Source organism: Theropithecus gelada, chromosome 6 (genome assembly GCF_003255815.1).
Source record: "Theropithecus gelada isolate Dixy chromosome 6, Tgel_1.0, whole genome shotgun sequence".
Classification (NCBI taxonomy): Eukaryota; Metazoa; Chordata; class Mammalia; order Primates; family Cercopithecidae; genus Theropithecus; species Theropithecus gelada.
Window position 1 is genome coordinate 49660494 of NC_037673.1, and position 27201 is coordinate 49687694.

Consider the following 27201-nt stretch of genomic DNA (forward strand, 5'->3'; position numbering starts at 1 on the left):
ACAATTTCTTTTTGTTTTTTCTAATGAAATATATTGCAAGTTGCTAAAATGTCATATATGTATTTGCATATGTATGTATATGCTGTACATTTGTATATACACATACATACACACACATATATTTGTGTATATATAGACACACTATTACATATTTTTGAAAACTAAGCAATTTAGAGAAGTATCACTGGGAAAGTACTTATGATTTTTAAATGTCTATGCATTAATCAATATCTATTGGTTACTGTTCAAAGCAAAGACAGTCATACTGAGAGGCATAAGACATAACTGATACTACGGACAGGGAAATGAGATGTACACAGGAAATGAATTCCTTGGCAGGATATGAGAGCGTTGAACACAAACAAAGGAACTCAAGTAAAGTCCAATAGGATTGGACTGTGACCCAACACAATGCAATTTTTCTAGAGACTCATTTGTGTACATTTGAAGAAAGAACTGAGAAATGACATTATAAAAACTAAAAACATCTGAGAACAGGATTTTTAATGTATTCACTAAATAGTGAATCAGTTCAGATACATAACAGAAAAGGAATTTCTTGACTAATGGGTCAACATACTGAGATCTGATGGCCTTCAACTTCCTTGGGTCTGCCCACCCCATTTTTGACCCTCCTTAAACTTCTTCAGCTTTTGTCTTCTCCAGCTTTTAGTTGCTGCGATCCTCTAATTGGCAGTGTATCCAGTGATCCCTGTGGGTTTCTTCCTTCCTGTCCCTCGTGTTACCTGTTCTGTGCTACCTGTGTTGTGTTCTGCTCAACGAACCCTCCTTTGGGTGGCACTCTTGTCCTGCCTAGCCCTAGTTCTGTTAGATAGAGATGCTCAATTAGTTGTTGAGTTGAAGTGAATTGAATTGAACTGTTCCCCTCAGATTCCTCTAAACACAAATCCACTCATCTTTTCTGTTCTTTGAAACTCTCCAAACCGCTAAGACACAGCTATTTTGAAAATAGCAAGCATTGGTTGAAGTTAGCACGAATATGGCTTTTGACTCAGCCAGGTTGTTCAACTCACCAGGAAAGGGAAGCATTGCAACTTCCTAAGCAGGTCTGGACTCTTAACGAATTTTTACTCGTAAAAGTTTCAAGCAAGAAAAAAATAAAGCAGTGCCCCGAGTTCTTTATTAGATTCAATTACCAGCGTACAAACATCCTAATTCACTTAAACAAAATAGCCCACACACATTCCATTTCCAAAGAGGCTGCTTTTCTTCCTCTCTTCTCTTCTCTCTCTCCCTCTTTCTGTTTTTCCTCGGTCTTGCTTCTCCTTTTCTCCCTTTATCATAGTTATCTCAAAGAAAAGCTCATCTGCAACCACTGTTTAACCACGAATTACCATAAACTAAGCAAAGCCTCCCCCCACCCCCGCTCCCAATAAGCGAAAGCAAAGCCCTCAGTGGAGCCTGTCGGGGTGGTAGGGACGCCCCCTTTCGTGCAAAACGACTTCACGGTGAAGTTCAAGTGTCCGCAGGAGATGGAAGGGGGGATTCCAGATCCTCTCATTTTCACAGACGGCCTAATCCCTCTGCGTAATGGACCTCGGAAAGCTGCCTCCGGTTAAGGGCGCCCAGGTACTGCCAAAGCTCCTTCGCTACCCGGACCGGGAGAAGTCAGGGGTGTGAAGGCGGAGCCACTTGGCTGGCGACACCCTCCCGAAGTCCAGCCCTTACCCGCCTTCCTACCACCTTAGGGGATTTGGCCCGGAAAACGAGATCACCCTCTCAATGAAAGGCAGATGTCCCTTTAAGGTTTGCTTCTACAGCCCGTGGACTTTAGCCTAAACACGGACCCGCGAAGCTGGCTTTATTTGTCCATGTCTCGGACAGAGCCTGGGAAGCTGCCAGTGAGATTTCAGAGACCAAGAGCGCGCAGGGGCGGGCGATGTGGCAATCCGTCTGGGATGTGAAAAGCGTGGAGCGCACTTAGAGGCATTCGACGAAAACACAGGAAATCACTCCTCTCCCGCTCCTGGACGCCGCTGCCACTGGGGCAGAGGACTGGGAACCGCGGCAGCGGGCTGAGTGGCCCAGCCAGAGCGTGCAGCTCCCGCGCCCGGTCCTGCCAGGTCCTGTCCTGCGAACCAGCGCGGCCCCCTGGCGCTGAGGCCGCTCCGGCCATGGCCCCTCGGCCCCGCGCCCGCCCAGGGGTCGCTGTCGCCTGCTGCTGGCTCCTCACTGGTGAGCAACTCGCTTTTCTCTGAGCATCTCCGATTCGCGGGCTTGGGGCTTGGAGCGGGGAGGGAGGTCCTCAGAGCCATGGGCCAGATAGGAGAGAGTGCCCTTCCACTTTCGGGCACTCCAGGTACTCAGATCAGGCTACGGAGCAGGCAGGAGTTTCGTGTTCTGGTTTTGATGTGAATTAGTCTTGCTGTCTCTCCAAAGTCCTTCACCCTAGGAGTAGGAGTGAAGCAGCACTGAAAACCTTACAAAGTAGAATTGACTTTTAAAATTAAAGTTGTTTTTACAATACACATTGTATTTTAGGACTTCGCTGAATATTTCCTCCCCTCCACCCTTTTTTATGGCATGGGATGAGAGGGTGATGCTTATAGGGCGCCTCATACGCAAAATTCCTACCCTCGGGTTGTTCCAGAGTGGACATTATTGAATTTTCTTGCTGTCTACTATTCAGACTTTTTTCCCATGCAGAACAAGAAAAAACAGGGATGCAAGGCGAAACTGCCACTTGTTCCAAAATGATGTTTCTATGTCAGCATCCAAGAGGAGGGATATTTTGAAACGTAGAAAGGAATGGTGAACATTTTCTCTGTCAATATCACAGTGCAGTCTACTTTTAAGATGCAAAATATACTATTGTTATTTGTACATAAATGTGTATTTTTAAGGAGGGGACTTAAAAACATAGTGGAAATGCAAAGTTGTATCCAATTTAGGAAAAGGTTGAAATATAGTATTTTCTAAGATTTTCCCAATAATTAACTCATGGTCAGATCTTTTTTACCAGTTACTGATTGGGATGGTGGGAAGTTGAAATGGTGAAAAATGGAAGGAGGTGGGGGGAAAGTGTATGGATAGAATCTCTGTGTGAAAGAAAATCATGTTTTTAATGGGATAATTAACAGCTGGCTTTAACATATCATTGATATTCAGTTGTTCCGTGTTTTTACTGCTGGCATGGTTATTAGTACTAGTTAATTTAGCATTTTTACCATTAAAAACAAGGTAGAGCCAGCCAGTTTAGACCTGCCTTAGATGTCCAAGCATTGTTAACTTTTATGAAGATCATTTAGAAGTTGATTATCAGCAAGCAAAGCTTTTTTCAGAAGGGAGGTGATGTAAAGAGAGTTAATAATGAGCTACTGGCTTTTCATCCAAACATTTCCCACTACTCAGGAAATGTCCAATAATCCAAACAGTGGTAACTGCTGAACAGCATTATGGCTAGTGAGTAGTTTAACTTACCAGCTACTGCCACTACTCTTTACACATACTTAACCTACGAGTCTTCTCCAACTGAATTGTTTTTAGATTGTATTTTGTTGTTTTTGTGCAAAATCTGAATACAGTAGTCTACTATTTGAGTTGTACCTATTTCATTCTACCAAATAAGCAGTCTCTAGAGTAGAAATGATGAAATGAGGTTTGCATATCCTCTAAAAAGACAAGAGTGAAACTTGATGTAACAGAGAAGTTTAGCAAGTAACAATTTCATATATATGTTGGTGAAATATACATTGGTGAATCCAGGAAGAGACTTAAAATATTTAGAACCCTTGTGTGTTTTATGCCCATTTCACAACACATGAGGCATCTGAAATTGGACTGCTTTCCTTTGCTGATTCCCCATCAGTCATTATATTCTGTAGGCTCTTCTTTAGCAATCTCTTTCAGATTTGGAAACTTCTTATCAATTAACAGAGTCCATTTGTAACCTGGGTACTAATCACCATACTTATCCATGCACACCACTGTAGAGCTTATCTTTCTGTCTTCAGTCTGAACCCAACTTCCAGTCTACTCTCCTAATACATCATTTTCATTATATCTGTTTTTAGTAAAAAATCTTTGGTGGTTCTTTGTTGGCTTTAAGATAATATCCAAAATTCTCAACTGACTGCCCTAATCCAACACGCTTTCTCTATCTCCTATGTCAGTTTCTTATTGCTGTTGTAACAACTTGCCACAGATCACCACCTTAAAACAACATAAATTTACTATTGTACAATTCTGTAGGTCAGAAATCTCACTGGGGCCGGGCGCGGTGGCTCAAGCCTGTAATCCTAGCACTTTGGGAGGCCGAGACGGGCGGATCATGAGGTCAGGAGATCGAGACCATCCTGGCTAATACGAACCCCGTCTCTACTAAAAAATACAAAAAACTAGCCGGGCGAAGTGGCGGGTGCCTGTAGTCCCAGCTACTCGGGAGGCTGAGGCAGGAGAATGGCGTGAACCCAAGAGGAGGAGCTTGCAGTGAGCTGAGATCCGGCCACTGCACTCCAGCCTGGGTGACACAGCAAGACTCCGTCTCAAAAAAAAAAAAAAAAAAAAAAGAAATCTCACTGGGCTGGAATCAAGATGTCACTAGGGCTGCATTTCTTCTGGAGGTTCTAGGGGAAAGTCAGTTTCTCTGTTTTTATCAGCCTCTGGCCACCACCTGCATTCTTGGCCTGTGGCCCCTTTCTCCATCTTCAACCCAGCAGGGTAGAATCTTCAGCTCTTCCCCTGTGATTCTGCTTTATCATCATATCTCCTTCTCTGACTATGACCCTACTACCTTCCTAAGGATCCTTTGTAATTACAATGCGCCTAACAGAATAATCTCATCATCTCAAGATCTTTAATTTAATTACATCTTCCAAGTCCCTTTTACCATCTAAGATAACATATTCACAAGTTCCAGGCATTAGTTCATGGATATCTTTGGGAGACCATTATTCTGCCTACCACAACCCTTAAGCATAAAGTGTCCATTATAGCCAATCACCTTTATTTACTTTCTCCATAATCCTTATGTTCACTTTGCCACTGAAGATATGATCTTGTTTTATGCATCAAGAAAAGAACTCCACCTTTCCTTCCTACAACCATCTGCCATCTAAACAAACTCTACAGCCTTCAAAGCTGGATTTACATCATCAGAACAACAAACCACCAGCATCTCAATAAACTTCCCATTTGATTTAGAATGTCTCATATTAGCTCCTTACAACATTTACTAAAATGATTCATCAAAAAGATGTCCTTCCTGATGTCCAAACAAAGTATTGTTGTTTTATGTACATCAAAGTCTCAGTATAAACTAATGCCACATATAAAGAATTTAACTGAAGACAGTTTCATAAAGTGACAGTTTAGAGAGGCCTTAAAGGAACAAGAAAAGAGGGTGGAACATCTAGCGCAAGCAGCGGTGGGAAAAAAGAACCTGAAGCAACAGTGAGAAGAAAAACCATGACCATTCCTAGGCCTGAGGAGGTGGCAGTGTTAGTCTGTTATGAACTCTAGCTATGGGAGGGTGGCCATTAGACTGGAGTTGTGGTCATAAAAAGGAATGCAGCTAGTGACAAAATTGAAGCCTAGCAGAGAAGGAGTAAGGAAAATAAATATACCTCCTTTCCTCCCACCCTCTGATGTCTTGCTCAGCCTTCCCATTGGCCATACCCAAATGGCAAGATCCAACCTTCCAGAGGACAAAGGGCAAGACAATCAATAACGGAATAACTAGCACAACTTAACCCCGAAATGTGTTATGTGCAAGGCACTGTGCAAGGGCTTTGCATGTATTATTTCATTTTAATCTAAAAAAGTAAGTTTACTAATTGATCACAACCAGTCACAGATTTCTTTGTTCTTTTTTCACTCCTTCTGCTTCAGTTGATTAGCCTTGAAAAAAGGAAAAGAAAAAAAGTAAAACGTTATAACTATTATCCATATTTTAGAGATGAAGAAATCAAAATACAGTACTAAGAAGTTAATTTCACCTTTCCAAAGTTGAAGAACTAATGACAAATCTACTCAATTCCTATCTCTGACCTCAAATTAAATGCTCTAAAATAATATGCTATATAGGCTGCCTAAAGATAAGTTCATTCTCTCTTGCTCACTCCTCTAAATGTGAAATCCAAACATAATTGTCTAAAAGACTTAAAGACCTAATTAATGATACATCAATCTTTTATTTCCATGATTTTTAGGTGTACAGCATTAAGTGTAACTCAAATAAGACTACTATCTCTTGTTATTAAGAATATAAATATAGAATTACCTCTAATTAAGTTATATGTCTGTCTTCCCTAGAAACATTTTGGTTGGCCTAGAAGCAAGGGTCTTCTTTTGTGACTTTTTTCACAGGCAAGAGTTCCTATTCAAAATGAAATCCAGTGAGGAGACGGGAGATGGCTGAATATGGGGAGGAAGTCAGCCACCTATTCAAAACAAAGAATGACTCCCAGTGGCAGACAATGTACTGTCAGGAATTGCTGAAGATGGTGAAAATTGTCTTACTCATTGTGATGTTTGTAAAGGCAGCAATGAATTCATGGGATTTTTGTTTGTTTAGTAAACAGGCAACGAGAGTAACCATGAGACACATATATATGCTACACTAATTTACCTATTTCTCTTCCCTCCTGTCATAACACTTATCCAGCTATTTTGAAGCACGATCTCTTGGGCTACAGCTTATCACAGATGTTCTGACTTTAGTAGATGGATGCTCCTCTAATGTGTTCCTCCACTTCCAACCCAATAAACTTTCCACTAGATTTAGAACTTGCTGAATTTCCCCATCTCTTGACATATCTTAGTAGAATAAAGTAGCTCATGTTTAAAATATATTTAGAAAAGTTGGGGGCTAAAATGCTATTCTTTACCTACACTACTCTTCTGTTGAATGAAATACAAAATAGTGTACTCAAATTCATGTTAAGAAACTGAGATGAAAGATATTTTGAAACTGTTGCCACAGTGCTAAAGTCAGAATAGATTGCCTATTCAGAGCAGTCTGTGACTGGAGAATTGTACTCGCCCTCAAAGCAAGTACAGTAGAGTATCAAGAGATGCAAATGACTGCATATATTTCTATCTTCAAGATTATTGAGCTTCTTTCAGCTCCTTCATTCTTCCAGCTACTCTAAAGTCTCCTTGGGGACTTTGCATAAGTAGTTACTCCCACTGCTACTGATCTCAATCCCTGAATAAACATCATTTCCAAAAGACCCTGAAGTAGATTGAACCCTACCTTAGGGCATGTGTATCCCAGCACCTTTGCTTCCATTATATAACGCGCCATGGTATTATAATTAACTAGCTAATTGTCTGATTTCCAGCTTGCTGTATGCTCTGTGAGGGTAGGATCTTTAACCACAGCACCTAGAAATAATAGACACTTTTTAATTGAATGAATCACAAAAGAATTGACTATTGACAAACTCATAAAATACTTAAGGGATCCGATTGTCCCTTTATTATATACCTTCATCTGATTTTTATTATACCTCCACCTGAAATATTTCTGTATACCCAAATTTATAAATAATGGAATGGAAGACACCACCAATTGAAAGATGCACCATATTTTATGTACCACTAAGAAAGACAAGCCACTCCCAATCCAATTATAATTGCTAGATTGTTAGATACTTCCTAGTTTCAGAGATGTTGAAATTGGGAAAAAAGTGCATCTGAAAATTATGATCAATAATACACAGTGTAGCTACATGGTAATTTTCTACTTCTTTGGACACTTAAAAATTGTGTCATAAGATTTCGAAGAGGCTAATATGTGAACCCCATCTAGATACAAAGATATGACATTGTTCCTCTAAGTTCTCTTCAAGTGCCAAGTTTGTATCTGATTTAGGGGATAATTGCTCCTCTGGCACCAACAGCGTCACCAGATCCCCAAAACAGAGCTTCCTCCAAATGCTCTATCTTTGGAAGAGAGCTTCAGGAGAAAGGTGACAATAAAGTGATCAAATAATGTTCCAGTTGCACAGGATTAATGACTCTAGCTTTGGCAAACTCTTAACCTTTTGTCATGTTGGTGGTAGGCTCCAGGGCTGTGTATATAGGAAGGAGACTAATTTTCATCAAAACTTTCCTATGATTTAAAAGGAAGATAAAAAAGTCAACTAAATATTAAAAGGAAATTAAAACGCACATGCTGGTTGTTGTTAAGAATTCACTTTACGTGTTAAAAAAATTCAGTTTTATCCAAACAGGAGATCCCTATTAACAAAACAAGTAAGAGATCTGAACTGAAAAATCATTGTAATTCAAATATGCAAAGGAGTGGATATACACATACTCTTTTTGTGTGAATCATATGAGATCTCCTAAAATAAATGCCAATTCTTACATTTAAATATAGCACCTAAATCACTTTAAAACATCAATAGTTAAGATGGTTTATATATTTTGTTATAAATCATATATCCTTATTATAAATTAAATGTACTTTCAAAATTATTTTATTAATTTGACTTTTATTTTACCAAATACTGAAGTCTAGAAATACATGGCTACTGGCCAGTCCTTAAAAATACCTGTGTTATACATTTTACTTATAATATCTTTGGTGAAATGATCTTATGCTGTGTAAGAATACATGCAAATAGAAATACACACACACACACACACACACACACACACACACACACTTTTGTTGATAGGATTTTCTTTATTTGGTAGGAGGTTTTGTATTATTTTGTGACAACTGCAAGTAAGCATTTTCCATCATGAGAAATTTACATAGTGAGAACAAGTTCCTTAAAACAAACAAACAAACAAAACCCAAAAAACACTTTCTCTTTTACTTTTTACCTTTTTGTCTATATTAGCTAACTAATCCTCCCAGTCATCCACTTAGCTTTGTTGGTGGAGGTCACATGGGAACCTTTGCACAATCTGAGGTTTGCACATTCTCTCTAAATAAACAATTGCGTTTATCACTAGATATTCATAATTGGAGCTCTGGCTTCTTATTTTATAAAGTTCACTTTCCAAACCATGTATAATAAAACTAATTACCATTATGTATTATTTTAAAACATTTTAAGAACTTTTCCTGGGGAAGATGTATTTTAAATTACCATTTTCTTACCTAAGCATGGCTATCTCAAATATTGAAATAGGCTTATATATAAACTTACCTTAAGAGTAACCTTCTTTTAAAATTTTTAGTAACATTATAAAACAGAATGTGATTCCCTAATTTTAGAATGTCAGTTATAGGCAAGTTAAAAACTCTGAATTAAAGACAAATTAATAACCATTAATTTTTGCATACTAAAAATATGAGTATGTGCCACTTGCTATGCTGTGTTCCAGGAGCACAAAGACAGATAAAACGTAGTAAGTCTCCGCCTTTACTGGTGGAAGAGGTAGTAGACATGGAAAGAAGCAATGGTGGGAGCGATTCCCAAGGTTCTTTATATGGAGTAACAAAAGGATTAGGTTTGTGTTGCAGGAAAGTAAGCCTTCCAAAATAAAATACAAGATGAAAACAAGACAATTTATACAGCCCTGTTTAAGGGTCACATGCTAAGCAGAGGGTATTAAAACAAAATTTCCATCTTTCAGGAGCCCATAATTCCCTTTCATATCATATAAAACATTTATTTCATATTATTATAATAGGAAAGATAGTAATTCAACTCACCAATGAGGTCCATGAACCATTTCATTCAGTAGAGCTGACCTATGGTTTCCCTGAAAGGGGGGTGATAACATAAATTAATGTACCCCAAAGATTATCCATCAGTCAACTCTACCAAACCAGTTATTTTTCCAAGGCTGAATAATCATGATCATGTTAAAATGAGCTCTTGTCCCTTGTTTTGTCTGATCCAGTTTTCTAGCTTCAAGTCAGGCATTTTTAGAGCTCTATAATTTATTAATATCAAGTATCATAATATCCCTAGAACCTCATAAGGATGGTCAAATGAGAGAGCAGGACAAATAATCTTATTTATAATTTAGAATGAAAATAATTAGCTTTATTGCGGTCTGGGACTTATTTCAAGTTGGTAGAATCCATCCAGGAAAGACCATATTTGAGGTCTGCCAATTCTTGGTCCACAAGTATGAAACTTCGAATCAGTCTTCCACCACCGAAATGGGTCTTAGAAAAATCAGATTTGAAAGATAGCATGCAAAATTGAAAACAAATATGTTAGGATGAGATTATAGGTGCTGTTTAAACATTTTAAAAATATTACTGCAGCATAATTTTTAGTTACAAGTTTAACTATTGAATTCAATTCCCTCAATTCTTCAGTAAAATAAATTGGGTTCCAAAGAGACTGAGTACTGCCAAAAGTTACAGTAAAAACAATTGAAGAGTAAGAACTACAATCCAGGATGCTTGACTTCTAGCCCAGTTCTCTTTTTGAGACACTGGAAGTGTCTCAAGAGCAACAAATTAAAAACTTTTAGAAGTAACATTACTTTTTTTCCCCTTATGAAGAGATTAATATAAATTGTAGGAAAAATAGGTATAATTAAAGTTACTGATATAAAGATTTATACTGATACAAAGTTACTGATATAAAGATTTCTATTTTAAACAGCCAATAAATAAGTATAAAATTAGTATTTAAAGCAACAGAGCTAAAAACACTGATATTTTCCTCAATATTTTGCTTATTTGGAAAAAAAATGAAAATAAATATATAACTACAGCAGTTTCTAAACTACCATTATTAAGTGAAATACAGTCAATAAGAATATAAGTGCCTTAAGAAATGTCTGGAAATGTCTGCAATAATGTTAAAGTAGCTGCCATACTTTACATTTGACTCACCTAGCTTATCATTAATACATGAGTGCATACTATGCGCAAAGGACCTTTCAGAAGACAAAAGAGTATAAAGATGAATCCTTCCAGAGTTCAACAAAAAATATATGTGTTTAAATTAACATGGTTTCAAGATTACACAGTTTCACGTTTGAGACAACATTTAAGCTGGACTTTAAAGATAGGCAGCATTAATGGAAGCAGGGATGAAAAGAAGTGACATTTTAAATAGAGAAGTTAGTATGTGTTAAGGTAGCAAATGAGAAAGTTCCTAGCATATGTAGGAAACAAAGGTTACTTTCAAGGTGGAATATAGGATGCCCTGAGGGGAAAAGCGGGAAGTAAATTTGTAAGGCCAGTGCAATTTGGTATTGTAGAGAGGGATTGTAGACGTTAATTCATAGGGAATGAGAATCCAAAATGAATCAAAATAAAAATATAATGATTGGTCTAGAAATACTAATTCATAACACAAAATCTGGGTGAAAACGTCTAATAGTCAACTACAGGTTTAAATTACAAAAAAAAAAAAAGAAAAAAAAGGAAAAAATGTTCCCAACTATTGCAGATGTTTCACATAAAACAGTAATTCTATGAACGATTTTATAGTATGCTCAATTATGGAGGCACATTGATTTTTTTTAAAATGGCCTGAAGTGGTTTGTCTCATAACTTAAAATAAAACTTTTTAAACCATGGATTTAAGAGTCAATAAGGGTTTTTCACAGGTTTCTAATGTAGATAGATAGATAGATAGATAGATAGATAGATAGATAGATAGATAGATAGATAGATATTTTTTTTTCTAAAGTAGAATATTAGATCTTTCTCTAAGAGTGTAATGATGACCTAGGCTGGACAGAAGGAAAAAAAAAAACTATGTAGAAGACAAAAGTATAATAGTTTTAAGAGGTGATAAAAGCAGGAAAGGGACTAGTGCCTTTCAAATCCTCTAGGTTGGTTCCCAAGCTGTGAGTTTTTGTTTAACTGGTAAAGGTGACAGTTGAGGGGAAGTGACAGTGGATAACAGCACATAATTTGCAGTGACAAAGATGATTACAAACATTCATAACATAGGATGGTGGTAGTGGAAAGAGAGGGTATAGAGTTAAGCAGGCCTGAATTTCAATGCTAGTCATGTGATCTTGAAAATATTTCTTAACTTCCCCATGGTTGATTTTCTTCTATAAAATTAGGATAACGAATATTTACCTTACAAGGGAGAATTAGAGCATAGGAAAGAACTTGATAAACATTCAGTAAGTGATAGCTCTTCAATAAAAACCTTTTGTTAAGATCCTACTGTGTGCTTACCACTGTGATTCTGTGGCTTTTAATCTTTGGCAGACTATGGGAAAGATGAATTGTACTTAGAAAGATGATCGAGGAGCACTTCAAAGCCCCAGTTCAAAATTATTTCTTCTCTCTCTCTCACACATACACACCCAAGCACACTTCCACCCTACCAATTAGGTAGGAATTTTAAGTTAACAAGATACTTTAAAAAAAAATACAGTGTCCTTTGGATAGGCAAATCACCTTCACACTTCAGTGTGATCAGTTCTTTGCTTAGTGAAAAGTTGCTGGGTTCTCTTGGAATTGGAAGAAGGCAATGTGAATTAGGAACTTCTTGAGGGTACTCAGTATGATTGGAAGGTGGGAAGGAAGGAGGAAGTAAAGGGAGACATAGAGAACGAGAAACAAAGAGAAAAGAGGCCACAAATATTAATAAGTAGTGGTTCTTACTTGGACTTTCCCCTTGGAGGGGACCTTTCCGTCCCCTGATAATCTCTTAGGAAGATAATTGACACTTAAATTTAAATTGTGAATTTAAATTGAGACAAGTCTCAATCATTTTAGGACGTCTATTTGACAAAATTAAGGACGCGCGCCGGCTATGCCTTTCTGGGAAGATAATTTTGAGGGCTCCAAATTTAAAGGGGAAAGGGTGGGATACTGAGAAATACAGTTTTCATGTGAGAAGTTGGCAGGGGGAAAATAATCATTCATGCCCCCATCTGGCATAGTGAGTCTGAATCTGCATTTTTACATAAGGTAACATAGATAAATGGGGCAGGAGAACAATCAGATATGCATTTGTGTCAGGTGGGCAGAGGCTGAAAACAGAAGCTATCCATTTACATTCCCACGGTAAATTTTAATATAAACACTTTAGGGTAAAGATTTTGGCGCTCACTGAGAATTTCCTTGTGGGCAAAATATGAGCGACGTGTGTAGCTTTTCATCTGGTAGCCATCTCATTTAAAAACCAAGAGGCAAGGCAGTTTTGTGTGACCCAGTTCCCAGCTTAACTTTTCCCTTTGGCTTAATGAGTTTGGGGATCCGAGATTTATTTTCCTTTCACAAGCCTATGCCAAACTCAGATTCCTTCCTTTCATCCCTGTTTCATCTGTTCAGGCTGATTAGTTCCCCTTTCCAATCCACACAGAGTAAAACAGAAAAGACAGTGAGAAGCTATGTGTGCAGGACTCTTCTGCGCTCCACTCCATCTAAGCTCTCAAGAAACTTTTGGATTTTTTTGTTTGTTTTTTCTATTCATCGGTCTTTTAAAGAGGCAATCCCACTTCTCCATTTCCACTTCCTAATAAAAAATGCTAAGTAACTTAAGGATTGTATTTAAATTATGTAGCTATTCAATCAGGGTCAGTCATAGTTAATTGTTTTCCCCCACTTCCCATAGCCTTGACTTTTAGCTTAGCTGTGGCAGTGAAGATCTGGCCCTAAGCTATTGCGACCCAACCCCCACCCTAAACATTTCACAGGCTACTGGACTGCGGAAAGCTGAGACTGCCAACTTTGGAGCCTAGGTTTCTCAGGACATCAGGTCAAGCAACTGAGAGGTCCACCCAGGGGTAAATTCCTCACATAGTTTCTTCTCTCTTGGGACCAGCGCTTTAACATCTGGGTTAATGAGATCGTGCAGACACGGTAACTAGGCGCAGAAAACAGCTGGACATGTTGCTGGGAGCCCAGACAGAACGTGATCAGTAGTTCTCAGAAACTGCGTCTAAATACCAGCTCCAACAGGCTTGTAGCGTCCGAGTGCGGATAAGGCAAGTGCAAAAACGACAATAGTTTGGGCCTTTGGGGCCAAATCTGCACTTCTGAGAGCTACTTTTACTGCTAAGTTTTGAAATTTAATTTACCCAGAAGGAAGCGTTTCAGAGTGGCAACCGCAGCCAGGTAAAACTAATATTTGCACTCACACACTCCCCGGATTCTTCACAGACAGGGATGGAAGAGAAAACTTGGAAGTTCAAGTTTGGCATTAAACTAAAGGACTCGCCGCCACTCTGCACCTTCTTTAGGGAGTTCATTCGTCCCAAGCGCCTCACAGCTTAGTGCGCCTGCGCGTGCGCGGACTGCGGCCCCGCCTACCCCTTGGGGACGTGGACGTGCGTCGGGTCGCGGGACGCGGGCTGCGCATGCGCCTTCATTACGTCAGCCCGCTGCCTCGGGCTGCCAGCGGGAACCGCGGAGTGGACGATTTTCGCTGCTGTGTTTCCCGTGCCTGTTAGGCGCAGCGAGCCCGCAGACTGAGCGAGGAAAGGATAGAGGAAGTGCTCCCCTAGGCTGCAAGAGTCGAAGCAAGAGTATTTCCTTCCCACCAGGCAAGTGCCCATAGAAACCGGGCCCCGCCCCCTTCCCGGCCTGAGTTCCCATCCCCTCTCCGGGGCGGAGGTGAGGACCTCCTTGGTTCCTGTAGTTCTGTCAGTGAGCCCCTTCCTTGGTCATGAAGCTCGTGAGGAAGAACATCGAGAAGGATAATGCAGGCCAGGTGACCCTGGTCCCCGAGGAGCCTGAGGACATGTGGCACACTTACAACCTCGTGCAAGTGGGCGACAGCCTGCGCGCCTCCACCATCCGCAAGGTACAGACCGAGTCCTCCACGGGCAGCGTGGGCAGCAATCGGGTCCGCACTACCCTCACTCTCTGCGTGGAGGCCATCGACTTCGACTCTCAAGCCTGCCAGCTGCGGGTTAAGGGGACCAACATCCAAGAGAATGAGTATGTCAAGATGGGGGCTTACCACACTATCGAGCTGGAGCCCAACCGCCAGTTCACCCTAGCCAAGAAACAGTGGGATAGTGTGGTTCTGGAGCGCATCGAGCAGGCCTGTGACCCAGCCTGGAGCGCTGATGTGGCAGCTGTGGTCATGCAGGAAGGCCTCGCCCATATCTGCTTAGTCACTCCCAGCATGACCCTCACTCGGGCCAAGGTGGAGGTGAACATCCCTAGGAAAAGGAAAGGCAATTGCTCTCAGCATGACCGGGCCTTGGAGCGGTTCTATGAACAGGTGGTCCAGGCTATCCAGCGCCACATACACTTTGATGTTGTAAAGTGCATCCTGGTGGCCAGCCCAGGATTTGTGAGGGAGCAGTTCTGCGACTACATGTTTCAACAAGCAGTGAAGACCGACAACAAACTGCTCCTGGAAAACCGGTCCAAATTTCTTCAGGTAAAACAATCTTACCCAGGGATAGTTAAGAATGGGCAGAGGGATTGGTATAAACTACTCCTAAAGTTTTAGAACTGGGAAAAATAAGAGGAGAAAGGCTTTACTTACCTGGAATTGTCATGAGATAATGAAATTAAAAAAAAAAGAGAATGTTAAATAGCAAATTTGTGGAGTCAACTTTGCTGAAACATATGAAGCCCTATTAGCGCTTTTGGCTTTAAGCCTTTGTGGGCTGATCAATAGGTGTTCTGAGAGATTCTTTTGCCTAACTTTTGTAATTGTGATTCTAGGTACATGCCTCCTCCGGACACAAGTATTCCCTGAAAGAGGCCCTTTGTGACCCTACTGTAGCTAGCCGCCTTTCAGACACTAAAGCTGCTGGGGAAGTCAAAGCCTTGGATGACTTCTATAAAATGTTACAACATGAACCCGATCGAGCTTTCTATGGACTCAAGCAGGTGGAGAAGGCCAATGAAGCCATGGCAATTGACACATTGCTCATCAGCGATGAGCTCTTCAGGCATCAGGATGTAGCCACACGGAGCCGGTATGTGAGGCTGGTGGACAGTGTGAAAGAGAATGCAGGCACCGTTAGGATATTCTCTAGTCTTCACGTTTCTGGGGAACAGCTCAGCCAGTTGACTGGGGTAGCTGCCATTCTCCGCTTCCCTGTTCCCGAACTCTCTGACCAAGAGGATGATTCCAGTTCTGAAGAGGATTAATGATTGAAACTTAAAACTGAGACAATCTTGTGTCTCCTAAACTGTTACAGTACATTTCTCAGCTTCCTTGTGACAGAAAGCTGCAAGAATGGCACTTTTTTATTCATACAGGGATTTCTTATGTATTTGGCTACACTAGATATTTTGTGATTGCCAGGACATGTATTTAAACAATAAACTAAAAGGAAATAATCTCCACGTACTACCATCTTTATTAAATTGGGTAATTTTTATAGGAATTATGAGTTATCTGTAGTACTTGGAAACAGAAAATGTGTGTATTTAATAACGATGCCTATATAGTATGTTGTTTGGGGTAAATTGTAAAATTTCACACTGCATGCTTTGAAACAGTTTTCCTTAGAAAAAGCATTTGCTAACTTATCCTCAGTTTGCATTATTTCTTTATTTTAATTCTGCATGGTGTTCTTGCATTGCATTTAATGATCCCTTTTCTCCCCACCTCCACACACTACATATTTTTTAGATTTAAATAGTTTTACTATTTTAAATGATTGCCGTACAATTAGTAGACTTGAAGACAAGTTTTAAATATTTTTCTTCAAAGGCTTGTTGAACCAATCATGTTAAAAGGAAATTCTTGGTTTTGTTTTGTTGTTGTTAGCATTAGTCATATTTGATTTAGAGGGTAACTTAATCAGTTATTTTTAGATTTTTAGAGCTTTGATCTGCTAGGGATTGTCAAAATAATCTTGAGGCATCTTTATTTTTAAAATGAGATTGAAGTATGTGATTTGCTTGTTATGTGGCTAATTAGTGGCAAAGCTGGAAGTCATTCCCAGTCAGGACTTTAGCTCTTTGCACCAAAACATGCCATATTATTTATTTATTTTTTGCTTGTCAAAGTTGTACTTTATTCTGTTTTATATTTGTATGTGGCATTAATTTGAGTTTGCACATTTTTATTGGACTATTTTAGTTGTGAAGAAGCCTGTTCCAAAGTTTAAGTCACATGACTAGTACGTGGCAGTTTACTTAAACTCCAGTACTCTTTACTATCATTGACTTAAACTCCAGTACAATTTACTGTAATTATGGAATTGTGCAAATACCTCCGAGTTTAAAATATTATTTTTATTAAGTATTTTTGGTGCACATTTCTAAAAGTTAAGGAAGGAGCTTCAGTAATGGAATTGCTTCTTGACCTTTTCAAACCTCAATTTAGCAAAATAATTAGTAATGATCTAATAGTGATGATTCAGTTTTTAACTGCTGGATCAGCAACGCCTATTTCAAGTAGTGATACTAAGTAAACTTTTGCCTCTCTTTCCTGTGTCTGTGGGCCTTCTTCCTGGTGTGAAAGACTTCGGGATTTTTTGTAAGCTTCTTAACTAGTCTGAACCTTTTTATTTCTTATAGGGAACTGACTTTCCTCTATACTTTAAAACTCACATATTTATATTTTTATAAATCTACCTCCTAATTTAAAATAATTGAGATTGTCATTTCATTATAATTCCATGAGTATTTATCTTTAAAATACTGTTTAAATATGTTACTAAATAATTTAATAAGAATATAGAAATGAAACCACTGAGATTCTTCAAGTTGGAACCTGATTGATAATTATATTTTCAGTAAGGATTTGGAGATTTTTGGACATTTTTACTCTCATAACCTATGCAGTACTGAAATGAGGCCTAATAAATATAACCAATACATGTGAGGCCATAGGTTCTCAAATTTAGCTACCTGTTCACCTCAACTTGAGAGTTCTTAAAACCCTCAGTGTCCAGGTTGCAGCCCAGACTAATTAAGTAATGTTTTATTCCTAGAAATGTTTTTTTTTAAAGCCACCCAGATGATTCCAATAGGCATCAAGGCTGAGAGCCACTGATTCAGGCCTTGCTATTCAAAAGTATGGTCCATAGACAGCAGCATCCCCGAGAGCTTGTTAGAAACTAGAATTCAGGGATCTTTTGTAGACCTAGTGAGACAGACGCTACCTGTACCAACATCTCTGGATGATTCCTGTGCATAATAAAATCTGATAAAGGCAATAGGTTATTTTTCCTATGCTGGTAAATATCTGGCAGGGGTCCCCAGTCAGGAAAAAGATTGGAGTATTAAGGTCTTTCAAAAGAGTTAACTGGCCATACTCAACTATAAAACCTCTAAAAATTTCTGGTTTTATGTCTATGAATTAATTAAAATTTAACTGATTTTTAAGAAATTACATTTCTGTTATCAAGAATACAATTCTTACTAGATCATAGGTGAAAATGACAAAATGATAGCAAATTAAAAATTCAAATAATTATTTTTGACTTTTCTAGAAGACATAATGGTCTCTGGAAAGCATATACAGTAGTCTAATTCCAACTGCTACTCATTAAGTATTGGATATGTGATAAAAACTCCATAACTCCAATGTACCTTCTCTAATGTACTGTAAATTTCTATTTCCTATCATGTGCTTACAAACAAAGATTTGCTATGCCCACTAAACTCAGTAAATGAGAAGCTTGCACATTATTTCATTTTGCTATAGATACGATACATATCAAATGACACTTAGCTACTCCTGGTCCCCCATTTATATGTTAAATGCCTTGTTAAAATGACAAGATTGGATTTCACTTTGATTACCCTCTTAGATTGGATCTTTCTCTTCCCAGATGCCACTGGAGTAGCTTTGTAAAGCTCATTTTTCTTTATCTTTACTTAGTTTCTGTCTCTAACTTTAGTTTCCTTTTTCAGTTTCCCTAATTCTCTTAACTGCCATTTATCTTTAACAGAAGTTACTAATTCTGGAATTCATATATTCTGGAACTGAAATTATCTGTGTTCCTAAACAACCAGGTATACATATGAAATGGTCTGTACATTAATCCCCCATAATAGCAGCTCTTATTTGGGAAAGGGTTATAGAACATTTAAATCATATGGTTTTCCAAGCGAGTTAAGACTGCTATTTGTGTTTAGTGTCAGAATATGTTGAATTAGAAGTTGAAGAGTTTCTAAAGTGATTCTAAGGGCTTGAGGAGAGATGAACCCTTTTTCTTAGAGCAAGAGCTCTATATTCATATAGAGACAATATAGACATGGGGTGTCTATATTTATATTACACTACTCATTAAGAGTAATATTTCTATTTATATTAATATAATATATATTAGTAATATAGTATTACTAATATATACTAATATTAGTATTACTTATATACTAGTAATATTAGTATTACTAATATAATATTAGTAATATAGTAATATCTATATTTATATTACACTACTCATTAAGAGTAATATATTTACTTTTATCCATTTTTTAGTGCCTTTTTTGAAACAGTCACTGGGCTAGATGTGGGGAAGACAAACATGTAAGCAAATCACTGTTAAAAGTATAAGTAACTTGTACAAAGTGTCTAAAAGGACACAGTGCTGAAAGGGGTCACTTTTAGGAAGAACTTTATAGAGCAAGGACCACTAAGTTTACCTAAAATGGGAAGAAGAAATACGGAGAAATTAAGTGGGAATATGGGGAGGGGAAGTGTGCTAATCACCTAAGAACCTCAGTGCCACAAGGAGGAGTTTGGGTCTGACCATTAGGAGAAACAATTACAAAATTTAAGCAGCATGCTAAAGTGCATTTCACAAATATCACTCTTCGGCAGCATCAAGGATGGATTGGAGGAGGCAAGACTGGAGGCAGGAAGACTGGTTAAACAAATGCATATTAGGAAGATACGAGAGAAAAATGACAATGGCCTTATCAAGGGCAGCGATAATGTTCCTTGCAATAGGAATGAACAGAAGTCAATAGGCAATATTAAGAGATGGGATCAAAAGGACATGACTGCAGATTGTTGTTTAGAGTTATGGAAAAAAGTAGAATCCAAAGGTAAATCTCAGATTTCTTGAGTGGTGGGAGAGATGATGACACAAAATGTAACTTTAAAAATGGTAATTAAAAAAAAAATGTTTTATATGATGGTGGTTAAATTTACTAAAAATATTTTTCAGGATTCCCATAGTGGAGGAATTAGCAAGCTGTATCTCATTCAGGCCAACCAGTTACTGCTAGTGGACCCCGTAGCCTTGTGCTCCCCATCTGAACGTGGTATCTCTGATTTGTCTCACCAGACATTTGCTTCACTTCCCTTTTTATTCCCTGAAGAACCACAAGAGTATGAACTGTGGCATCAATTTTGCAGTTTGATTTACATCTTTCTTAATGATTTGAAACTAATTTGTTTCAAAAATTGATTTTGACCAGAGCACAATTTTGCTGGTATATCACGTTAAGTAAATGAATTCTCCAGCAGTGAGTGCAACTAAAGGGAAGAGCTGACGAGCAACTTAAAAAAGAACTATTAATTCCAGTAAAGTTGGTAAAATGCTCAGTAAAATAATTTTCTTACAATTGATGTCAGCATATTTAAACTTTGTGGTGTGATTCAGTTTATATACTCTAAGAGATTTAGTGTTTTAGAAAAGTGTTCTTCAAGATTTTCCTAATGTATTATATGTATCTCTCATAAATTGAATTGATTTAGAAATTTAGTGTAAAAGTGTTACTACAAAGCCAACAACATGATATATAAAGGAGCTAGGATGCAATTATAATATTTTTGTGAATCAATTATGCCTTTTTAGGAAAAGATTTAGAATTCAAAAATGCAGCTAATGAAGATGTTAGAAAATAAAATCTATAATAGTAGTTTTGGATTTAACAAGGAGAACAATCAGAAGTTACTAAATATGGTCATCAAGTAGTAAACTTTCCTTAGAAATAAAAAAAAATTGACCAAGTTCAGTAAAGAGATATTTATTTAGGTTGAAAATACCATTCAGAAACATTACGAGAAGGTATTTGTTAATGGAAATACCTTTTCAGTGGAGATGATAAAGTCTCATTCATTGTTTTTCTTTATATAGTAAGAATTAGACTTTTTTAGAAAGTGTGTGATATGTATCACCATCTATATTCTCATCCACATGTTACAATATTATTTCTAAATTTCTAAGAATAATCTGTAAAATAACTATTTTGCAGTAGATCTCTGTTTTTGGTAACATGTTTTTATATTGTGTTGAGATAACACTGATTGATTGGAATATTATGAATGTTTTAATTTAAATTGAGAAATGAATGAGTTTCTGTAAGGACAAACACCTTTGTGTGTAGTAGTATAGTTGCATACAAATTTGAGGCTGCAGTGTTTGCTTTTTACAATGAATATTTTAACTCTATAATAATTGGCATTGATATGGGAAGGTCTTAAATTTTCAGATTTTGTTTGTTAAGGATGATAACATTTATGATAAATTGTGAAGACTTGGATATCAGTCTTCTTTTAAATTTCCTTTATTTCCTAAAATTGCCCACATTAAAACCCCATTCTTTAGAATGTTAGTTCAATGGAAATGCCTTTTTTCTATGTCAGAGATTTAAGGAATTTAAAGCTTATTTCTATTTGGGTGCCACATGTGTTTTCAAAACACCCGACACTGAAGCAAGAGCAGTATTTGCCAAGTAGCAAATACAAGAGCAAAATGTTTTGGCAGTCATATTGCCTGGCTTCGTCCAGGGTTGGTACTACTGTCCCCACTCCAGGAATGGACAACCTGTTATAACAAAAGTAACTGTGTGCTTATTAAGTGTCAGGTATTATGGTAAGTGCTTTAAAATGCATTAGTCTTTCAAGAACCCTGTTAGAATGGTTTTGTCTTTACTATTTTCTGATGCAAAAAGTTGAAATTAAAGAAAGTTAAATAATTTATCCAAAGTAACATAGCTAGTGGGTGTGATGTGGTGCTCCCTCAGCTATCACCCCAAAAAAACTAAGAATGCCAGTTCTTCTCAGCTTTCAGTTTGGAGTAGGCAAACACGTATCTAAAAATAAAAATAAATTATTTGATGACACTAAATTTTATATAATCAGCTAAAGTTTATGCATTTTTTATGTTTTTATTATTTTGTCATCTCTCATGAAAAATCAGGAACTCAATTCTATGGTCCTGTAATCTATCTGGATCATAGTGGAAAATTAGAAAAAGCAGAGAAAATGTGGCAAATCTGTGTATTAAAGCAATCCCCTCAAGCATTACCCAGCATCCATTTATTGTTATTTCACACCTAGTTTCAGCAAGCTTTTTTTGTTTGTTTAATTTTAAACCTACAATTAAGTCATGCACTATTTCAACAACCTTGTTTTGTTAATGATGCACCTTAAGTAACTAGAACTATGCTACCCCTGGGTATGCAAGGATGAATTAAGACAGTTTTCCCTGCCTTTAATCTTGAAATTAGATAGCAGCAGGAGATGACCACAAGTGACCAAGTTAACAGAATTGATAGCAGTCAAAAGTGACAGCTGATAGTGGGAGTGGATCCTGAAACGCTGTCAAAAGGAAAAAAGCTTAGGGTATTATAGAGTTTTTCGTTGGGGCTTGAGGATGTTACTGAGTACAATACCAGTATCTGGTGTTCACATTGAGGAAAAGATCAAATTACATTCAGTGTATTCTGTTAAAGAAGTTAAATACATGTAATGTCTTTCAAAATGATTTTCATCCAAAAGTAGTTGTACTTAAAAAAGTCTTTAGCTGTCATACGTAGAATGACTTCCAGATAACCAGTTTTACTATGCCTTAATAGTCTCAGTAATAAAACTCAAATAATTGTTGAAGGATGAATTTTTGTTAAGGAAAAAAAATCCCAGTAGGTTTTAGTTATACAATTCATTCAGAGATAGGAGGTCCTTCTGAGTTCAAGTCTACGTACCAGAAGTTTTATGTCTGGAATTTTTCATCAAGTCCTAGTGTAAACATTGACTAGAACTTTTTGTTTGACACCATTATGAAAAATTGCTCTGTGGATAGAAAGCATTTTAATCTTGTGTTTCAGCTCATTTGATCTGATGACCATAACTTATAATTTATTTTTCCTCCCCAAGTGTGTTGTTGACTATGGTATAATTCTTATTTTCTTTTTCTTTCTTTCTTTTTTTTTTTTTTTTTTTTTTAATGAGTTTGAAGAGGAAGCCTAAAATACATTTCAGTACATGACTCTGAATCATTTAGAATCATAAGCGGTTAAAGCTGTAAGGAACTTTATATATTTTCGGACCTAGTTACTTCATGTTACAGATGTATTGGTAACTTGCTCAAATACAAGAGGAGTTTTTCACAGGGTCCACATTCCTGTTTGATACATCTGATTCCAATGTTACCTATTTTTTGTCACCTATTCATATTGAGTAATTTGGGGTAGAGGAACAAGGAACAATGCAAGATTCAAAAATGCCTTAAACTCTCCTTATTTATCAAATTATCACCTTGTGGCAAGGCAGTTTTTCTCTGAGCAGCATTGCTGAGACTCAAACTCAGTTTTGAAGTCTTATTCCTTCCTTGGAGGAGTATTTATATTTCTCTATAGGAACTCTTCCTGCCTTTCTTCTGAGAACCATTTCATTATCCTGAAAATCATGCACTAAGTACCTACTATGTGACAGGGACTCTGATAGCCCCCAGTGATCGGAGGTAAAGAAAGATCACAGTCCCTTCCTTGCAAAAATACACAGTCTACAATGGGCAACAAATGGTAAAGCAGAAGTAATAGCAGTGCAATCTGGCACAGGAACATGGGAGCTCAGAGGGCTCCTAACTCAGCCTGACTTTAGCGAGGAGGTATTCCCAGAGTTTAATCTGGCAAGTTCCAGAAGCCCACACTGATCTTCCATTAGTTTCTAGAGTTATCAGGCAAAGGACCTGAGAGCATTCCTCTTTTAAGACCTCTCAACTTTACTTTTTTTTTTTTTCTTTGAGACAAGAGTCTTGCTCTATCCCCCATGCTGCAGTGCAGTAGACCAATCTTGGCTCACTGCAACCTCTGCCTCCCGGGTTCAAGCAATTCTCATGCCTCACCCTCCCCAGTAGCTGGGATTACAGATGCATGCCACCACACCCAGCTGATTGTCATATTTTTAGTAGAGACAGGGTTTCACCATGTTGACCAGGTTGGTCTCAAACTCCTGACCTCAAGTGATCTGCCCATCTTGGCCCCCCCAAGTGGGATTACAGGCGTGAGCCCCTGCACCTGGCCTCAACTTTACTTTGGTAATATTTTTCTTCTACATAGTGGTATCTGTATTATCTGATCTCTCTAAATGTTAAATATTTACTGTGGAGTCAACAAACCTGAGAGGAGACATCACGGAGAAGGAGATTCCATTACCTCCTACCCTCATAAGTGAAAAGGTGTACGTGGAATCAAATACCGACCAGGGACCATGACCGAAAGGACTCTGAAAGATTGTGGAACCTTTGTATAAGAGGATCCATGTTTTTGTTGTCTCTTCTGCGTTTCTGACATGACTAAGCTCTGACTGGTTAAACGAAAAAAGGAAGCTTCTTTCGTTTTTAGGACGGCAAAGACGGGGATGGTGAAAGGGGAGTTTGAGACATTCTGTCCCTTTCCACAGCCATTCCTGGAAGAAAGAATGTCCAGGATTGACTGGTTGGTGGGAGCCACCTCAGGGAAAGGGAAACTGACCCCTGGGGACTGAAGTCAGGAATAAAGAAGTGACAGGGAGCTAGCTGGGGCCTGAGAAAGGCCCTGGGGCTGGACGCTAGAAAGACCCACTGGGGTCTTTTCTATTTTCTTATTCAACATTTTATCTTTGGTTGTAAAACTCAGGAAAACACCTTTAACAAACAATAATAACTTATCTTTTAAGTTGTTCATTTACTAAATGGTGAACATGGATTGGGTGTGGTAGAAGGAAAGAACATTTTCTGCAGAAGGGAGGAAAAAACCACAATCAATTTTAGGAGGAGGAATGAAATCTGGGAATAGTTCTCTGACCCTTTGTGTGTCAGTGTGTTCTCAGCCTGAACTGGAAGGAAATGGGATAGCATGTGGAATGTGGGAAAGTGAGAAGAACTGACGCAAAATTCACTATCTGCCTCATTAAATGCACTAGTAGATTTTCAAGAGAATGAGCCTGTTATCACTACAGTAAATTTCTCACTCTGGGCCTACCTCCTTGTCTAAAACTTAATAGAGCTTAATAAGTGTTCAAATTTTTCCTGTCTTTCTGGGAATAATTTTCACCTTTATCTCTGATGATCCTGTACTTTCCCTAGGTCAGAGTAAAATATAATAGGAAATGGGCAAGTAGGTAGGAAATCTGGAGAAGGTCAAGGCCTTTTTATAATGATTCATTGTAAATTTAAAATACTTAGATTTGTATTTCATGCAGATTCACATATGTTCTTCTGGATGAATCAGAAATTTTAATTGTGAGGATGAAGAAAGTAGTGCAACCAGCTTTCATATTTGTATGAAATTTAGGACTTTGGAAAGGATGTTGCACACTAAAAATTACAAAATAATTCAACGATTATTTGCTACAGTTACAAAGATTATAATATTAACATTTGCAAGAACATTGCATTTGTGAATAACAAGTATGATACAAGTAAGAAATCATCCATGTCATTCTCAGAAGTCATTGTGTGAGAACTGGACTGATTCGTGAGACCAGGCCCTGCCACTAGGTTGTGTGACTTTAGAAAATCATTTCATCTTTTTGAGAGTTGATTTCTTCATCTGCAGAATGAACAAAGAAGGGTGGCTCTTGATTTCATAATCTCTCTTGCACATATCTGATTCTACTTGGTGCAGTAACAATAATTGCTTGTTATGTTTGCGATCATGTCTTTCCAGTAAAATAAATCTTTAGTGACTCTCAGGTTTAAAAAGAATCTTTTTTTGCACCCTATTTTAAAAGCTGCCAGATTTGGGGTTTGGCTGACTACTAAGGAGAGCAGCCTGCTAGAAGGAGCAAATTCCAGAGCTGAGGGTCATTTATTTGGAATGCTTTGCCAAACACTCCCCTATTTTTAAAGTTGTTGGGAGCCTTTAAACTTGAACATGGGGTGGGAGGACAATTGTTTAAACCACTTTGTCAATACGTGCATGAAAATCTTGAGGTTTACAAATAATTTTTAATAGTTTGCCACATTCCAATGGCATGCTAAGTTTCAGGGTCCTGCCACTTTTCTTCTTGTTATTTTCCTCCCCTATCAACTTTGCTCACTCTCCCAAAGAAACCGGCAGTGAGAAAAAACAGGTCTTCATTTTTACTGGAATGCTCTTTCCATTTGGCCAGAGGTTTCTCAAACCAGGCAGCACCAACCACCTACGGAGTTTTAAAATCATAGTGATGCCTGAGCCCTACCCCAACTAAGTCAGAATATTTGGGAAAGGAGCCCAGGCATCTGCACATTATAAAAGCTCCCCAGGTGCTTCTTATCTGCAGCCAGGTTAAACCAGGAGTGTCATCACTGATTGGCCTATTGGCTTTAATGTGTCCTGTGACGACAATACCAATCAGCCGTCTGGTTAAGAAAAGAGATGGACATAGATATTCTGAAAAGGCAAGTTTAAAAAGTTGAGGGGAATGTATTTCTTTAGCTTTAATGCCTCACTGTGGGATTTGTCTATACATTTATGTATTTTAAAATTACTATCATAAATTCACAATACCAACACTGATCAATTTGTGAATATTTATTGATGCCATTTTCATGCATATGTGTCGCTAAATACAATGGGAGGGGGCCTACAGAAAGAGAACCCAGATCCTACCCACTTCTTAAAGCTTATATCATTTTGGGGTGCAAGAATTGTGTAAGACAAGACACAAAAATCACACATGTTATACAGATTAAAAGCTAATATCACTGAGAACAGGAAGACATTACAATTGGCTAGAATCACCTGAGGAGATGGTACTTGGTTCTGGGCACCCTTTGAATGTTTTTCACTTATCTGGTATGTAAGGATATTAGCTCTGGACTAGAAAATCTTGGATCGCCCACAGGTGAGCTCCGTGACCTTGGGCAAGTCATATTACCTTTATGATCCCCAAATTTAGCTTCGTGAGCTTCAATTTGTAAAATGGAAAAATATAAAACTTCCCTCACAGAGTTGCAAGGAATAAATGATATGATATAAGCAAAATACCTGAAAGTTCCTGAGAGTTTAAGTTCATTTTGTTCCTTCTTATTGCTTTTTTTTTTTTTTTTTTTTGCCACATATACCGCTTGGGCAACAGATCAGCCATGGAAATACGATGCAGAAGATCTGCCTCATGCCTGTTCCCAACATAAATCTCTCTCTCCCAAAACTCTGTCAGAGATTGTGTTCAAACCTGAACAAGTGGACCCACTCAGTCCAGAGTTACCCTCAGCATG

The 27201-nt window shown here is 38.0% G+C and overlaps 2 protein-coding genes and 1 long non-coding RNA gene across 3 annotated transcripts in view; 2 read left to right on the forward strand and 1 right to left on the reverse strand.

The window, feature by feature from the left end:
* Window positions 1–1711: 1711 nt before the first annotated feature.
* On the forward strand, window positions 1712–16750 carry PELO (pelota mRNA surveillance and ribosome rescue factor). The gene is made up of 3 exons (XM_025387227.1): window positions 1712–2196; window positions 14024–15254; window positions 15545–16750. The coding sequence occupies exons 2-3, from the start codon at window positions 14529–14531 to the stop codon at window positions 15974–15976; spliced, it is 1158 nt and encodes a 385-aa protein (XP_025243012.1). The 5' UTR covers window positions 1712–2196; window positions 14024–14528; the 3' UTR covers window positions 15977–16750.
* Window positions 1729–27201, forward strand: part of ITGA1 (integrin subunit alpha 1) — a 167671-nt gene continuing 142198 nt past the window's right edge. The window contains exon 1 of the mRNA XM_025387226.1: window positions 1729–2196. Coding sequence (XP_025243011.1) covers window positions 2136–2196 — 61 coding nt within the window. The 5' untranslated portion in view covers window positions 1729–2135. The remainder of the gene's footprint in view (window positions 2197–27201) is intronic.
* Window positions 5113–14070, reverse strand: LOC112625835. The gene is made up of 4 exons (XR_003119787.1): window positions 14002–14070; window positions 9638–9687; window positions 7217–7347; window positions 5113–5859 (listed from the first exon to the last, which is right to left on the reverse strand). It is a non-coding gene; the product is annotated as an uncharacterized LOC112625835 (long non-coding RNA).